Source organism: Leptonychotes weddellii, chromosome X, assembly GCF_054177405.1.
Source record: "Leptonychotes weddellii isolate Sample4059 chromosome X, ASM5417740v2, whole genome shotgun sequence".
NCBI classification, from domain to species: Eukaryota; Metazoa; Chordata; class Mammalia; order Carnivora; family Phocidae; genus Leptonychotes; species Leptonychotes weddellii.
In genome coordinates this window covers 57,144-75,688 of record NC_138385.1, presented here as the reverse complement: position 1 = coordinate 75,688, position 18,545 = coordinate 57,144, and the positions used below count along the sequence as shown (strand labels likewise).

The 18,545-nt window shown below is 38.9% G+C and overlaps 1 protein-coding gene and 1 long non-coding RNA gene across 3 annotated transcripts in view; one reads left to right on the top strand and one right to left on the bottom strand.

Moving 5' to 3' along the window:
• LOC145717745 (uncharacterized) overlaps nt 1-5,091 on the bottom strand; it is a 142,809-nt gene extending 137,718 nt beyond the window's left edge. For both annotated transcript variants that reach the window (XR_014141129.1, XR_014141128.1), the window contains exon 1: nt 4,889-5,091. This is a non-coding gene — a long non-coding RNA (uncharacterized LOC145717745). The remainder of the gene's footprint in view (nt 1-4,888) is intronic.
• Nucleotides 5,092-5,167: 76 nt separating this feature from the next.
• Nucleotides 5,168-18,545, top strand: part of VAMP7 (vesicle associated membrane protein 7) — a 60,109-nt gene continuing 46,731 nt past the window's right edge. The window contains exons 1-2 of the mRNA XM_006736905.3: nt 5,168-5,319; nt 14,981-15,135. Coding sequence (XP_006736968.1) covers nt 14,990-15,135 — 146 coding nt within the window. The 5' untranslated portion in view covers nt 5,168-5,319; nt 14,981-14,989. The remainder of the gene's footprint in view (nt 5,320-14,980; nt 15,136-18,545) is intronic.

Sequence of the window (18,545 nt, the reverse complement as noted above, 5' to 3'; positions counted from 1 at the left end):
AAAGAAAAAAAAAAGTAAAAAAGTGAAATGGTTACCAAATTTGGAATTTCCTTATGAATACTCCGTATGTTTCTTGAAAAACTGGGAAAAGATAAAAGTCAAACAGCCAAGGGAAGCAAAATTGATAACAGAATGAGAAGAATAATATATACCAACTTAGTAAATAAAATGCTTAAATAATTTTGCCAGACCAGGGCAGATATTTCTATATATGGATGCTCAGTGGTTTTTAGAAAGGGCTAATGAAATTGCTCTCTAGATGGGAGTTGATGTCAACTCTTCATGACTGGCAACAATGTTCCCAGCATTTTCACAATATCATATCACATCACCTAAAAAATAAAGGATCTCTAAAGTAACTGCTGAAGATTGTCTTGAAAATAAGAGGCCAAATCTGAGTAGATGCGCTCATGGGGTACATCTAATGAACCTCTATAATCTGCAACCAAACTAGAGGCACACTATGCCAGAAGAATGTTGTCCTGGAGAAAAATAAATATATAAAGAGAGATGGGTCATCAACTTTCCTTTGTTACAGTGCTGGGAGAAGCAAGAAATTAGATTCACTTATATGGAGATTTGAAAACCCCCTTTGTATATGTAAATTTCCTGTGTGTATATAAAGTTAACAAAAATGCACTGACATCTGGTAGGTTGTTTGGGAAATGGCTCCTGCAATTAGAGAGAAAAATGGCTTACCAGAAAACATTCTATTACTGATAGTTGCACATAGACACTGGAGGTTTAAATTAAAACAAGTCTATAGGGTTTTTTTCCTACAAGTACCATGGCTATGTGTAGCTATTAGACTGAGAAACAATAAATCATCAAAAGCTGGATGCTGAAAGTGTTTGGTACATTATGAGAAGCATTGTCCTACTGCAGATGTAAATAAATGGCATGTTCTTGATATAATGAGAAATTTCATTGCTGTGTGGGAAAGACACCTCAGAATTGCTTTGCCAAAGCTGGTGTTGGAATCATTGATGGCTCAGAGAAACAGAGCAGGATAAGTGATGACTCTGACTGGAATTGAGCCACAAAGAAAAAATGAACTCTCTCATGCTCAAATGCCAATGATTTTGTAGATATTGATAATGTGTTAGCTCCCTCTGCTGATTGTGAATTTCAAAGGAGAACAGGCACTCTTGAGGCAGGTCTATTCTGAACACAGAACAAGAAGAAAATTTGCCCAAGGCCAAATATCCAGGAGAAAAGAAGCATAAACAGCACTGGTGATCAGTGATAGAATGCAACAATGTGCATGATTTTGATGCCAACGCAACAGTCACTGGATTTGTTTGTGAATCACAAAATAACACATCAGGATCCAATCCTGTTAAATGGAATGTAAAACCAGGGTCTCCTAGATAGGATTAGAGCTCTGTGTAATATATGTATCTTGTTTTAGCCCAACAGACATTTCTGGAGCATCTAGTACATGGGAGCTGGTTTGTAATCCAGACTCCATCGTTTCTTAGTTTTGTAATCTTTTCAAGACCAGAAGATTTCTAATGTATACAATTAGGAGACTGGATTAGGTTATCTAAACCATCAGTTCTATAATTCCAGGCTTGGTAGCTGCAGGAACTGAAATGGAAATTGAAGCCTTTACTCCATACGCTCAAACTATCTAAAATCATGCATTATAAAAAAGAGATTCCATTCTTCAGTAACTTGATGAATTAGTAACAGAATTTCTGAATTTGAAAACTATAAAATTATAAAGCCACCTATTTAAATGGTTCTGTATGCACATTAGTATACACATCCAGAAGTATTTTTCTTGGAAACTACCCAACATATTTTTAAAACTGTAGATATTAATTTATTACCAGGATAGATGGTGTATTGGCATGCTAAATAAAGCTAATTTTTAAAAAAAAAAAAAAAACCTTACATCAGATCATATCACTGCTCTGCTCTAACCTCTCTAAAGATTTTCTGTTACACTTAGAATAAAATCCAAATTCCTTCTGGCTTCCACAGCCTTGCAAGACCCTCTGGCCATAAGATAAGACATAATAGAACTCCAAGCAGAGAGAGCTGGTGCAAAGATCATAAAATGGGAAGGAGCTCACAATATTTAAAGACCAGAAAGAAACGTGGTGTGATCTCTCCTCCTACCACTCTTCTCTCACTTCTACTACCTTCCAGTCACTCTGGCTTAATTCTGTTCTCTCTTATCTTCTTGTGGCTGATTCCTTCTTGTCATTCAGATTTCAGCTTAAATGTTACCTCCTGAGAGAGACCTTCCCTGATTTCCCAATGTAAAGGGTTTTGCTAGAAATACAAGTTTTGGAGCACAGATATGTTACTTTAGGAGAGAACATGGAGTAAGAAGAGAGGCTTTGATAGAGCCCTAAAATCTCTAAATTGAGGCAACATTTAGGGTTCACAGAGCTCTTAACTCAGGACTGTCTAGCTCCAAAACTCATTCTCTAAGGTACTATTCCCTCTCACAAAGAATAGGTACTGAATAAAATTAATACTAATACGAAAATTAAACCCTTACAGACGGTGGATAAAGGTGAAAAAAGAAGCATATACTTTGATGTAAAATGAAGAAGTGATATTTGAGATAGGCATTGAAAAATAAATAAGATTTAGACAGGAGAGGCAGCATGTGCAAAGGCGTTGAGACATGAAAGAGCATGGTACTGAAGTGTTAGCTCCATGTAGGCAAGGGCATTGTCTGTCTTTTTCACTGCTATATCTCCAGGATATATAATAGGCCTGGTTCATAGTAGACACTTAGTACATATTAGTGGAAGGAATGGATGGATGGATGAATGAATGAATGCCACCACAGAGAAGCAGGGTTGAACACAGAGTGTGTTGGTGAGAGAGACAGAATATGAAGCAGGAGAGGTAGAGGGAGGCCAGATCATGGAGGGCCTTGAATTCTCTGTTAAGAATCTTAGACCTTATCCTCTATATAATGTGGAGCCAATGAAGGTTTTAAGTAGGATTTCAAAGTGATCAGATTTTGTTTTAAATAGAATAATCTCAAGTGACAAGAAGGGGTGGGTGGGGAGATGGTGAAGGAGATACTATAGGTACAGACATTATTTCTGATTTCTAGTGCCCTGATCATTGTAGTCATGAGTCTCTTAATGTACTTCAATTTGTCTCTAGCCCACCCAGAGCCGATAACAATAACTAAGGTATGGTATATTCTGCACATATTAGATTAGAACCATGTGTATAGTGCCTCATGACCAGTACTACATTTTTGACATGCTTGGAAAAATACAGAGGAATGGAGTAGAGGTAATTTGCACAAACTATCCCACCATTTCCCATTTTTCCTTTTCTTTCTCCCTGAATATAAACTAAATAAAAGTAAATGTTAGTTATAGTTATGTAAGACCAAATGAAGGAGAACCAATGACAAACACAGTGCTTGTTTGATAAATACTTATTGTCCTCAAGTGCTTACTCTCTGCCTGGCACTACTGTTCATTAATCATTGCAACAACCCTTGAAGACAGGTGCTGTTATTATCCTCATTTGAAAGATGAGAAAACTGAAGCTTGACAAGTGAGGTATTTAGGAGATAAAATTAATATGGCTTGCTGATTGTTTGGATGTGCACTTTGAGGGAGTGAAATGATAGCCAGCTTTCTGGTGTGAGCAACTGATTGCACGGTTGTGCTGTTCACTGAGGTGGGATTAGAGGAGAAGGAAGAACAGGTTATGGGAGAGGGGAGAGTAGAAATGTACTAGGTCATCTGAGGACTACATTAAGTTTTAAGTGCTTGAAAGAGATGCCCAGCTGTCATTAGATATTTCAGTCTGGGTTACAGGAGTCTTTTCTGGGCTTCCTATATGTGGGAATCCTCAGCATAGAGATGACAACCAAATCAGTGGGAATGGTAAGATCACCCAAGAAACGTGTGAGCATAGGGCAGAGCACTATGGATCGTGAACATTTCAAAGGAAAATGAGGAGCTGCCATAAAAGTGGGAGGGGAATGAGGAATGTGCACCATCTTAGAGATAAAAGAATAGAAAGTGCTATGAAGTGAATGTTTGTGTCCCTCCCCCCAATTTATATATTGGAGTCCTGCTCCTCAATGTGATGGTAGTTGGAGGTGGTGCCTTTCTGAGTTAATTAGGCCAGGAGGGTGGAGCCCTCATGAATGAGATTGCTGCCCTTATAAGAGATGTGTGAGAGCTGATATCTCTCCATCATGTGAAGATACAGCAAGAAGATAGCAGTTTGCAAGTCAGCAAGCAGGTTCCCACCAGAACTCAACCATACCGGCATTCTTGTCTGAAACTTCCCAGCCTCCAGAACTGTAAGAAATGAATTTCTGTTGTTTAAGCCATCCAGTTTGTGATATTTTGTCAAGGCGGCCCATACTAAGAGGATTTAAAGAAGAGGAAAATAATCAACATAAAATCCTGCAAGTTTGAAGTATGGTAATTGTTTTAGCAACACAGTTGATAATTTTGACTGGAAAAGAGAGGTGGGAAAAAGACTACAGGTTAAGTTTGTGTGGTGACAGGTTTGGGGGGTGTGAAATTGAGAAAGGTGACTTTGGAATGTTTTAGATGAGAGCAATTCTGCCAATCTTTAAATGCTGATAATAAGCAGCGAGTAAGCAGGGAGCCATTTGAGTCATGAGACAGAAGGGTTCATCAGTGGGGCTAGACTCAGTTGGCAAGAGGGAATAGGAATGTAAAGGGCACGGGGCGGGGGGAGCTTATATCACATGAGAGGAGGAGAAGGAGGAGGGGTTATTATTATTATTATTATTATTATTGCAAAAGAATGGGAGAAAGGATTGTTCAGGGGTCTAAGGAGGTTAGGAAATTTCGTGGCTAAAGTAGAGAGTTCCTGTGACACGAATTCTACTTTGTGAAATAACAGGAGACGTTACCTTCTGAGACTAAGCACGGAGATGGCGCGGCAAGCTTCGCTCTTCATTTATCCCTACCGACTCAATGCTGGTGAACTCTTTGTGGCCCTGCATCCTTCCTTTTGCCGGAGGAACAGCGCTTGATGTTGTTTACCACAAGTTATTGACTGTGTGACAGACTGGGCGATATGCCAGTTGGACTACCACTCCCAGAATGCAGTGCGGCTACTGGGAAGTGCCGGGGCTGGGAATGCAGCAGGCCCCGCCCTACAGCCCACTCCCCATTGGAGGAGCGCTCACATTCCCAGGAGGCCGCGCGCGGGCGGGGCGCTTTACGCGGAAGCCGGTGGCGTCCGGTCCCAGCCTCCTCTGGGAGCGGGCAGTCGGCGGCCCGGCTCAGACTTGCGCCCCTCGGTTCTGAGCCCACGCGCTTTCAGGGGGTGCACGGACAGGTAAATGGAACGGGGCGCGCTCGGCAGAAGGCGGGGAGACGACGGCGGAGGGAGGGCAGAGGGGTGGTCGAGAGGGTGCTGGGGTGGAGCGAGGAGGCAGTGCAAGGGTGACTTGGGCTTCTCTGGTGTCGACGGTGCGAATTGTCGGGCAGGTTCAGTTTTGGCGAACTGCGTTTTGTGCCGCTGATAAAGAGTGTCAGAATGCGTCACTGAAGTTGTTGTTACAGGAGGGCGAAATGTTAACTTTCCTTCAATTCGCATTTTGCAGGACCTTTTTTTAGCGTTTGAGATTCAATCTTGAGATCTGAGTCTTCTAAAAACTAGTCTCTGCGCCCTTGTTTTGATGACGTCACTTTGTGCTTCACCTACTTCTGTGCTCCTTCGTGGGTTTGTACACCTCCGCGTGCCCTTTCTTCACCGCCCATTGTTTCATTCCTCTTCTGCCTCAGTTCGGATAGGGACTCAGTATCTCTACCCAGACCTATTTCCACAGCGTCGACCTGTATTTTACTGTTATAACTGGCCAATATTTAACAAACTCTGACCATGTACTAGACTCTTTGGTAAATGTCTTACATCTCCCTCTCCCGTAACCCCCACAAATGAGCAATTGTCAAGTCCTTTTCTTTCTCTTATTAATTGCGCTCAACTACCTGTACCTCCATTGTCCCACCCTCGATCCCAGAGACATGTGTTCCCTTTGAATAGCTGTGGCTGAGAGCAGACTCACTCATATATTTAATAAATATTTATTGAACAGCTAATATGTGCTAGAGACTCTTCTAAGTTCAAGGGATATAGCTAGAAACAAGACCTAGGAGATCGCTACTCTCAGTAGCTTAGATGTTTGTATGTGTGTGTTGGCACACAGGAATAATCCAGATGATGTGATGTGATGTGGTGGTTAATGCAAAGTAGAACAGGTGGTTGACTTGACGGGGTAGGCTCCTATCCTGAGAAAGTCAGAGGGATTGGGTTGGGTCTCAGAACATCACCATAAAAGAGTATTTGTAACACCAACAAGAATACAAGAAGTCTGTAACCAGACTTCAGGCTTTTCATAAACATCTCTTCTTTTTCTCTGTCATATCAATATTTGTTCTTCATTCTTCTGTCTCCTCCAAGGTTATTACATCAGAACTGGTGGTTTATCTGTCGTTGGTTTATTTCCTCCTAAGACCCAGACAGAAAGTTGGGGATTAGATTAGATTAAAGCAGCTCAACTGCTTTATCTTAATTAAGGAGATAGTTTAGTAATCAAAATATTCTTCTTCCTAGGTCCTACTGAATATAAAGTTATCTGTTGTTTAAACCAAAACATGCTCAGTATTCATTCATTTATTTAACAAATATTTGAGGGAAAATTATATGCCAGGCACTGTGCTGGGCACTGGAAAGCTAGTGAGGATAAAATAGACCTTGACCTCTCTTCCAGAGAAATAATTGTAACAGTATGTAGAGGAAATTCCTAATACATAGGCTGATGCCTGCATTTTTTCTTCACCCAGGGTGAGATAATCACAAACCTTTAAGAAGTCTGAATAACTTTGTACATTTTTAGATTATTCACTGGTTACACTTCATTGCACTTACTTGTTTATGTCTGTGTTTCCCATTGTACTATGGCTCCCTTGAGTATAGAGGTCCTTTCTTACTGGCCTTCGTATCTCCAGTGTCTACTACTTTGGCTGTCATATAGTAAATCCTGGAAAAATATGTGTTGAACTGAAATAGAAAAACGATTTGATCCAGTCCATTAATTATTTCATTTACACAAGGCCTTCTTTATAAAATGTCATTGTACTTATCCCTAAAACTTCTCATTCATCAAATGTGGACCAGTCTATCTCATCAGGCTAGTTTACCTTCCCTAGTTTGTTCTCACTTCTATGCCTTCTCTTGTTCCATAGCTCTCCCATAAAATGTGTTCCCATCTCTTCGTGAGCACTTCCTATGCCCCCTTCTCATTTAATTTAATGGGCCAATTTAATAGTATATAAGGGTGGAAACAATCTAATTTCCATTGTGTATTTCCTATGAAACTTTCTGCTAATGAACTGTTGCAAGGATTAACATAATACATTCCTTTGCAATAATATAAATAATGAGACAGAATGCATTCTTTTGATTTTGCATTGACTATTACCATGTGCTATGTGAGAAGTTAATTCTTCCACCTTTTTTTTCTGTTTGAACAGTTGCGCAGCCTTTATTCATACAACACATTATAGTGTCATTTGGTTTCCACTTGGTAGAGACACATCTTTAAATATTATTTTCTCCTTAGCCTGAGATAATTTTTATTTTGTCACTCTGTTGTTTTTAGAATGTAAGTCTCAATTCTTCAAATAAAAGGTTTTTATTATGCAGATATCATTCAACTGTAAATTGTTACTGCAAAAGATAAATTTTGTTTTTATAACTGATTAAAAAACACAACAGGAACACAAGAGTGCTGGAGTCATGATTGTCATTATGATTTTAGGATATGCCAGCCTAAGAGCAGCCAGACATGCTTCCAAGACATTAAAAATTAGGCACTGTCATTTTAGAGAATTTCTTGGCTTTTAGGCCTTCATAATGCAAATGCAGCATGGAATTGTGTGCCATCACTCATTTATAAGGTATATGTGTAGATCCAGAATATTAACATACATTTTTTAATGTTATCAAAATAAAAATATAGAATTAAAAAAAATCCTCGGAATACACAGACTCGAATGTCAGAAAAACTGACTTGGCCTTTTTCTTTATTCAGTTCCCTAAAACCATCTTCACCCTCTACTTGAAGATGCCTCCACTGAGGAGCAGTGTTTTCATTGTTGCTGTTATATTTGCAATTTGTTTTTTATTTTTATTTTTATGTATTGTTTTCTAGAGAGGGACATGGGGAGTGGGAAGCAATTTTTTTAAGATTTATTTATTTGAGAGAGAGTGTGTGTGGGAGGGCAAGGGCAGAGGAAGAGGGAGTCTTAAGCAGACTCTGCGCTGATTGTGGAGCCCGAAACGGGGCTAAATCTCATGACCCTGAGATCACACCCGAGCCGAAACCAAGAGTTGGATGCTTAACCAGCTGGGCCACCCAGGGACCCTGAGCAATTTGTTTATAACACAGGTAATCCCTTACTTATAAATGGATATATTTTGAAAATTACTTTTTAAGATTTTTTGAAACTTGATGCCTTTTTCATTATAAATAATGCTATTCAGGGCATTTCCGTTATTATGCCAATTGGTAACATCTTAATCTTTAATGGACTTAAAGATCTTCACCACAATTTAATAATTCCTCTGTAAAAAACTACATCTAGAATTCTCAGTAGGATTCCCCCATAGCATTTTTTTTTTTTTTTTTTTTTTGAATCCCGGCAACTGAAACAAAAATGTCCTTTCCTTGGAATCTTCTAGGCAGTAGAAACAGGCCTTTCTAACTCCAAGCTGTTGGAGATTGCCCTTCTGGCCCATCTCTTTAAGGACAGGCCTCTAATGAGAGTAAGGAAAGAGTGATGTGAATATAGAGAGAGGGAAGAGTAAGAATGATTTGGGAGGAACAGTGAGTTTCTAAGATGTTTTGTGTCCTCAAAAAAGATATGTTGCATCTTGACCAGTGGTACCTGTGAATGCGACTTTATTTGGAAATAAGGGTTTTTGCAGGTATAGTTAAGATGTAAGTTAAAATGAGGTCATAGTGGAGTGGGTGTCCTAATAAGAGAAAAGACCCAGAGACTGCTATGTGAAGACATGGACACACATGAAGAATACCATATGACTATGGAGGCAGAGATTGAAGTGCTGCAGCTGAAAGCCAAGGAATGCCAAGGATTGTCAGCAGACTACCAGAAGCTAGGGAGAGATAAGAAAGGATTGTCCCCTAATAGATTTCTGAGGGAGCCTGGCCCTGCCAACATCTTGATTTCAATAAATTTCTGTTGTTCTAAACCTTTGTGGCTTTTGATACTTTGTCAAGGCAGCCACAGGAAACTCATACAGGATTCTTAGCAGGAAGGAAGTAGAACTGGGATAACGGCTGTGGGACCAAGCAAGGCATGAATAAGAGAACGGAGGAACAGTGTTGAGACAGGGCTTTCCTTTATATTTCATTATTGGGGTTTTTTTCCTTCTCTTTTCCCTCTGGCTTATCTTTTTCATTCTTTTTTTCTTGCATATTATATTTATATAGCACTTTATGGTTTATTAGACATTCACATACTGCTAGTAATTAGCAGAACCAGGTTTTCTCACTTTAAATGCAGTATTCTTTCATAGTTTCTATTATCCCAATATTCATTAAGACATTAGATTCAAGTAATGGGGATTAAGGAATACCCTTGTGAGCACCAGCTGTTGTATGGAAGTGTTGAATCACTAAATTATAAACCTGAAACTAATTTTACACTGTTAACTGGAATTTAAATAAAAACTTAAAAAGACATTACAGATTCTATTGCAAGAGAGTTACAGTGGTGGCAGATGAGACTTGATAATAGGTGAGGTTTTTAACAGTCCAGAAGAGAGTAAGAAATTGCTGTTATTGATGTCTGAGAAGAAAGTTTCTGTTGCTATGTACCTGATGTTTAACAGACATTTTTTAATTGGGGACTGATTTTCTTGAACAAAACACTGCTTCCCTGTAACATATATCCGTTGTTCCAAGTCCAAACAATGCACTCCCTGTTCTAGGTGACTGTACTTCATGTAAAATTGAAGGCTGTTGTCACGTTCCCTCTAAATCTTCTCTTTTTAATATTAAATATTTCTAGTGTCTCTAGTCATTCTTCAAATGATAGAATGTCCAGGTCTCTGTCCAGGTCTCTTACCCATCCAGTCTTGAAATACTGTACCCAGACTTGAACTCAGTATTCCACATATATTCTAACCAGCAGAGAGTATAATGGTAATAGTAGTTAAAAAGATCAAGACACCCTGTTTTTAAATGTAATTTAGGATTATGTAAGCATTTTAAGCAATTACCTAATGTCAGTTCATAATGAACTTATGGTCCACTAAGACACTAGATTTTTTTTTTTTTTTTGGTATTGTTGCCAGTTCAGTTTTCTTCTTGAAGCTACTAAGGGATTGAGGCTGCTACTTTTTCATTTGTTTCAGGGACCATGTAATTTCTCATCTCGGTTTCTCTTTGTGTTATTGTTCCACTCTACTGCGTATCTGTTTGACTAACCAATAACTTCCTTCTTTATAAAATTTCAGTGGCTCTTTATAGTCTTCCTACTGTGCATCAGTAAACACAGGTAGGAGCTGACATTTGTTCCTTCTTGAAGCTTGCTTTCCCTTTGGCTTCCAGGCCACCACACACTTCTGGCTTTCCTCTCATTTTCTCAGTTGGTCCTCCTCAGTCTTCTTTGTGGGTCTCTGTTCATCTACCTTTCCCTCAACTATTTGTTGTGCCTTGGGTTTTGTCTTTGGCTTTCTCTTAACTTTGGTTGTGCCCTGATTTTTTTTTTTCTATATGCAATATGTCTTCAACAAATAGATGATGTTTAAAATGACAGGTGTAGATGAGCTCTTCTTGGGATGAGAGAGCATAGAACCAAGACCCATGGAAAGTCAACATTTGGAAGTCAGCTAGAGGAGGAGGGCTCATCAAGAAAACAAGAAGCAGCCAGATATGTGGGAGTGTTTCAAGAAGGAGGGTTAGTCAACGATGTTGACTCTTCCTAAGAGGTCAGGTAAGTGAGAATAGAGAAGTGTCCACTGAATTTTGTAGCATAGAGGCTGTTGATGATCTTAGCAAGCATGGTTTTGTGGACTGTTGAGGGCAAAACCCAGTAAGTTGAAGAGTTAAAAAGAAGTAGAGGGGCGCCTGGGTGGCTCAGTCATTAAGCGTCTGCCTTCGGCTCAGGTCATGATCCCAGGGTCCTGGGATCGAGCCCCACATCAGGCTGCCTGCTCTGCGGGAAGCCTGCTTCTCCCTCTCCCACTCCCCCTGCTTGTGTTCCCTCTCTCTCTGTCAAATAAATAAAAATTTAAAAAAGAAAGAATGAGGGCAGAATAAATTATTTAAAAAAAAAAAGTAGAGAAGCAGAGATGGTGTATAGATTATGATATTAAGAAATGGAGCAGTACCTGGAGCATGTTATAGGGTCAGTTGAGGCTTTTAAGATTGAAAGAGATGATGTATGAGAAAGTGATTTGGAAATTGTAACTTACTACGTATGTATAAAGAGAAATCCAGAAAGAAGATGGCTAAGGACACAACCCTGAGGAATACCCTCATTTAGAGAGTGAAGAAGAGACCCTGAGAGGTGTTCAGCTCAGGACACAGATGAGCGCTTCTGCTCTATGTGTGGTTTTTCAGTGCTGGGATTCCAAGAAGGAATCTCTGGATTCCCCGACTTCAAGCACTTTATGGTCTGTTGCTGTGTTTCACAAAATATGGTTAAGTGAATGACCTGCATCTAGGTAGGCTTGTCTTAAGTATGTTATTCCAGGGTCTTACCTCAAGCCTACTGAATCAGAATTTTAGGTGATGATGCCAAGAATTTGAATTTTTAACAGTGACTGTCACTCTTCCACCCAAGAGAACTCATTCACCTACAGTTTAAGAACCACTGGCCTGTTGGATGAAACTGAACATGTTAACAAATAATAGTAAGTTGAAGAGTTAGTAGAAGAATAGGAAGGTACTTGGACATCTCTTTTTATAAATTTATTCCATTAGATAAAAGAAATGGGGCTGTTAGGTGAAAAAAATAGTACAAATTCATTAACATGAGAAAAAGAGACTTAAACTCGTGTTGTATTTTTTTAAGAAATGTTTTGTTTATGAAGGATCTTAACATAATTTAGAGAGCCATTCCTCTTGTGGAAGGTTTGGGTTCTTTTCAGTTTGTTTCTATTATGGATAATGCCTTTATAGTAGAGGCAGTATGTACTATAGGGATAGAAGTACAGGTTCTAGAACCATACTGCCTGGGTTTGAATCCCAACTCTTATTATTTACTAGCTCTGTAATTTTGGGCAAACTTTGTAAGTCATCTATACTGCAGTTTGCTCATTTTAGTATAAGTATCATAATAGTGTATAATTTAATTGATGTAAGTATTGAGTGAGTTAATAGTTGTAAAGAGCTTAAAATGGTGCCTGGTACACAGTAAGCACTTAATAAATATGGGCTATTAATACTGTTAATATGTATCTTTCTGAATCTAGAGTCAAATTTCTGTTGAACTATTAGGATAAATTTTCAGGATGGGATTATTGCATATGTGGAATTAAGAAACAAAACAAAAAGACAAACAAAAAACAGACCCTTAAATACAGGGAACAAACTGGTGGTTGACAGAGGGGAGGTGGAGGGGATGGGTGAAATAGATAAAGGAGATTAAGAGTACACTTATGGTGATGAGCACTGAGTAATGCGTAGAATTGTTGAATCATTATATTGTGTACCTGAAACTCATATAGCACTGTATGTTAATTATGCTTCAATAAAAAAAGGATGAACCACCTCTTATGTCCCTTTACTATTTATGGTAATTGCTTTTCAAATGGTGATATCCAATTATGCTGTATAATTTGTAAATGCACCCTATCTATCAGTGTGTATGTGACATATACATTACGGTGTATACACACACGTGTGTACATATTTGGTGTGTCTCTATATATGTATGCATATCAACATGTTTTAGGGTCGTAAGCTTGTACAAGACTGTGACCTTTGTGTTAAGCCTGTTATTAAGTGTCTTACATTAATATTATAGCCCCTTGGTCAATACTGTTTCCAGGTCCACAAACAAATGGAAGGATATTCTGTGCTCATGGATTGGAAGAACTAGTATTTTTGAAATGTCCATACTACCCAAAGCAATTTTCAGATTCAGTGCAATCCGTATCAAAATACCAATAGCATTTTTCACAGAACTAGAACAAATAATCCTAAAATTTATATGGAACCACAAAAGACCCTGAATAGCCAAAGCAATCCTGAGAAATAAGAACAAAGCTGAAGGTATCACAGTCCCAGATTTCAAGATATATTAGAAAGCTATAGGAAGCAAAACAGTATGGTGCTGGCATAAAAACAGACACATAGATCAGTGGAACAGAATAGAGAGCCCAGAAATAAACCCACAATTATATGGTCCATTAATCTTCAACAAAAGAGGCAAGAATATACAACAGGGAATAGACAGTCTCTTCAACAAATGATGTTGGGAAAACTGGACCACGGTCTTACACCATACACAAACTCAAAATGGATTAAATACCTAAATGTGGAACACAAAACCATAAAACTCCTAGAAGAAAAGTAGGCAGTAATTTCCTTGACATAGGCCTTAGCAACATTTTTCTAGATATGTCTCCTGAGGCAAGGGAAACAAAAGCAAAAATAAACTATTGGGAATACATCAAAATTAAAAGCTTTTGCACAGCAAAGGAAACCACCAACAAAACTAAAAGGCAACCTATTGAATGGGAAAAGATATTTGCAAATGATATGTTCATAAGCGATTAGTATCTAGAATATATAAAGAACTTAACACCAAAACCCCCCGATAATCACTTAAAAAAGTGGGCACAGGACCCAAATAGACATTTTTCCAAAGAGGGTATACAGATGGCCAACAGACACATGAAAAGAGGCTCACCATCATTAATTAACCATCAGGGAAATGCAAATCAAAACTACAATGAGATACTGCCTCACACTTGTCAGAATGGCTAGTATCAAAAAGACAAGAAATAACAAGTATTGGCAAGGATGTGTAAAAAAGGGAACCCTTGTGCACTGGTGGTGGGAATGTAAATTGGTGCAAGCACTGTGGAAAGCAGTATGGAGGTTCCTCAAAAAATTGAAAGATAGAAATACCATATGATTCAGTAATTCCACTAAGAACTAAAAAACACTAATTTGAAAGGATATATGTACCCCTATGTTTATTGCAGCATTATTTACAATAACTAAGATACAGAGGTGACCCAAGTGTCCATCGATAGATGAATAGATAAGATATACACCATATATACATGCACCATATTTTCTTTATCCATATATCCATATCCATCTTCTTTATCCATATATATATATATATATATGTATATGGATATATACACACACCATGGAATATTATTACTCAGCCATGAAAAAGAATGAGCCTCTTGCCATTTGCAACAACATGGATGGACTTAGAAGGTATTATGGTAAGTGAGAAAGAGACAAATACTATATAATTTCACTTATATGTGGAATCTAAAAAAACAAATGCATTAAAAAAACCAAAAAGCAGAATCAGACTTATAAATACAGAGAACAAACTGATGGTTGACAGAGGGAAGGGGGATGGGCAAAAAGGGGTGAAGGGGAGTGGGAGATACAGGCATCCATTCATGGAGTGAATAAGTCATGGGAATAAAAGGTACACCATAGGGGATAAAGTCAAAGTGTTGTAATAGTTTGGCATGGTGACAGATGGTAGCTACACCTATGGTAAGCATAGCATAAACTGTAGACTTGTCAGATCACTGTGTTGTATACCTGAAACTAATGTAACGTGTGTCAAATATACTTCAATTAAAAAATAAATGAATATTGAAAAAAATACTCTCTTCAGGTAGACGTTGGTAAATGGTAGTTTTCTTTTGAAAGATCATGTCAATGAAATATCCTAATTTTTTGTGTCTTTTTTCCTTTTGATAGATTGAAGCCATGGCCATTCTTTTTGCAGTTGTTGCCAGGGGAACGACTATCCTTGCCAAACATGCTTGGTGTGGAGGAAACTTCCTGGAGGTGACAGAGCAGATTCTGGCTAAGATACCTTCTGAAAATAACAAACTAACGTACTCACATGGCAAGTGAGTTCTGCTCTGCATGGGTAGAGGGGGAAAGAAGTGAACTGTATTATAATCAGAACAACAGAAAACAGGGTTCTTGGTAGATAATTTAAATAAGCTGACAGAACAGTAATCTTTACCAGCTTAGATAATGGTCTGGTTCTATTCATTATAAATTTGAATTTAAATTATTTTTATCATCAAAGTGATATTAATATTTTAAAGATATGGTAATGTTACTTATAAAAAATGACTTTGCTGTAGAGCTCTAGGGTATGTGCAACATGATACAGATAAAAGATATAATATTCCTTTGTTCATTCAGTAAATATTTACTGAGCACTTGACTATTGCTAGGCACTGTGCTTGGTGCTGGGGATGCAACAAGAAATTACACAGTATTTGCCCTCATAGAGGTTACAGTTTAATGGAGGAGACAGTCAAATCCATAGATAACTGTAGTAGATGGTGGAAGGTAGTGGATAGGAGGATGGCATTCTAGCTAGAAGGAATAGCTGGTAGAGAAGTATGGAGTTATAAGGTCATAGCACATGTTTAGGGAACTGCAGGTGGTATTCTGTGACTGGTACCCAGCATGGTGAAAATAAAGCTAGAGAGATAGGTAAAAGAGAAATCATATAGGGTCTCATAGGCCATATTAAGAGATTGATTTTACCCTGTGGACAGTGGGAAGGCACTGAAGGTTTTCAGCTGGGGTGTGACATGGTCAGCTTTTGCTTTAGAAAGATCGCTCTGGTGGCTGATTGGAGAATGGATTGGGGAGGGCATAGGTGGGAAATCTTAGTAATCAGATAAAAAGTACCTCAACCTTCCTCATCAATACTTAAAAAACTTTTGTCATTTAACCCATCCTAATTTCCTTAGTTCCTATCTCAGAAGGAGGTCCTTACTACTTTCCAGAGCTAGCTCTTTGTATAATTTAGGACCTACTCTAGTCTAAACTACTGTAAGAGAGATACCCAAAATACAGTGTTACTTAAATGAGATAGCCCAGAGATGAGTACTTCCAGGCTGGTGGAGTGGCTCTGTCATTTTCGGTTAGTGTCTTCAGTTTGCTCTGGCCAAGGCAGCTCCTTTAGTTCTTGTTAACATCCTGTGCTCAGTAATTTTAAGGGCAAAGCCCAGAAGCAGGGTGACATTTTATTGTTCAGAAGTTCTGGGTTAAGTTTTATTTTTCTCTACATAGTTATGTAGCTAACCTAGCTGGAAGGGAGGCTAGATTTTGTCATTTATAGATGTGCAGCTGTATGTTCAGGTAAAATTCTATTACATTAGAAGAAGTTATAGGATATTAGGAGACAACTTGCAATCTTCCATTCTACTCTTTTGGGCCACTCAAATATCTGGGTGTACTCTTCTTCCCAAACAAAGAGCACATATCCTCTCTGCAGGAGATGGCTCCAAAAACTCATCTGGTCACTGTCCAGTTCAGAGAGTCTGGGTGACACACAGTCTTCTCCATCAGGCCCAGGGGTGGCTCTTGTGACTTACCATAAACTAGAAGAGAAGTGACATGTTCTTCCTGCTCCCCCTGTCCAACACATTAGACAATGGTAGAAGTAGAACAACATCATCAACGTCGAAGTTACAAATTCACATTTAGAGAAGAGAAGGATGAGAAACACATAGAAGTCACTGCTTCCTCGCAGTGTTCCAGTAACTACTTCACAGCAATTTCAAAGATTCCCTATTCTGACCCTGGAGTGGTTAGTGGTTCTGGTTCATTGGAGGAACTCCCTTGTCTTTTCTCCCTGAATCCTGGTGTTGTTCTCCAGGAGGCTCTTCCTTGTCCATTATCACCTGGCCACACCCAAAATGTGTGTCATCTTTTGGAACTGTACAGGTTTTGTAGTCTGCTGCCTGCTGGTATGGTTTAGAGGTCCAGACGTTGTCTTAGGGGTCAAATGATCCCAGCTTCTTGTGAGTATGGCTTTATAGTGTTTTCAAAAACTTATTAGACTTACGGTCTCTGTGTTCCTATTCAGTTCCCAGGAAAATGCCCAGGGAAAGCACATTCAGTCCTTTTAGAGGCAAGACTGGGAAGTGGGGATATACCTTCCACTCACATTTTATCAGCCAAAATTAGTCACGTAGCCGTATCTAGCTACAAGGGAAGCTAGAGTATGTAATCCAGTAAAAATGTGGTTATAGTACAAGAAGGCAACATTGTCCATCTGTTGTGCCTCTCCACTTGTATCCTGATCCAGTCCTGCCCAGTATCCTCTGGAGTGAGGTTCCAGCACTCAGTTTTTCCTTTTAATATTCTGCCTTCGTTTCTTTCCTATAATCATATTCCATCATCTTGATTAAAAATATCCATTATTGTACACTGAAAGAAAAAGTCCATGTTACTGTAAGACAACCATTTCCCCCTGAAATTTGATCTTCCTCTTGCTATTTCTCTCTTCTTTAACAACATCACCAGCCATTCAGTTGGCTAAGCCTAACACTGAAGAATCATATTTGACTTCCTCACCAAATCCTTGCCATTCTCCTACAAGAGATTTTTCAATCCATTGCGTATCCTCTATCCCCACTTGTCAAAGTGTTTAGTTTAGGCCTTTATTGGTTTTCATTTTTAATAACCTCCTCATAACTTGTTTTTCAGCTTCTAGTTGTTCCTTCCTTAAATTTGTATTTCACGCTCCTATGATTACACTTTCTTGCTTAAAACCCATTACTTAAAAAATAAATAAAACCCATTACTTTGGGGCGCCTGGGTGGCTCAGTCATTAAGTCTCTGCCTTCGGCTCAGGTCATGGTCCCAGGGTCCTGGGATCGAGCCCTGCATCTGGCTCCCTGCTCAAAGGGAAGCCTGCTTCTCCTTCTCCCACTCCCCCTGCTTGTGTTCCCTCTCTGCTGTCTCTCTCTGTCAAATAAATAAATAAAAATCTTTAAAAAAAAAGTAAAACCCATTACTTTTAGAGGAAAGCCCAAACTCTACCTTCGTAAGTTTGTCCATTCCTGACCTTTCTGCCCTTATCTCTATAGGAGTCCTTGCCGTTCTCTGACCTAGCTGTGTTATTTCAAGCTTCGTTACATCTTTTTTTCATGCTTTTGAACTTTCTCTCCCCTCCCAGCCCAGTGGTAAACTTTTGCTCATTTTATAGGTCCCAAATGAGATACTTTCTTCATCATTATTTAATCCTTCTAAAAGGGCAATTCTGATCACGTCCCTTTTATTCAGCAGTTACTCTGTGCACTCAGGGTGAAGTTTCTTGGTGACTCGGAAGACTCTTCAGTATCTGCCTCTGCTTCCTTCTCTGGCCTCATATCTCACTACTTTAGCCTTCGGTTTTGTTCTCCTGCCATACTTAGCTATTTGCATTTCAGTGCTGGGTTCTTTCTCTTTCTATTCTTTGCAGTAGCTATTACCTTTTACTTGAATATGTTTTTCTTTTTAAAAATCT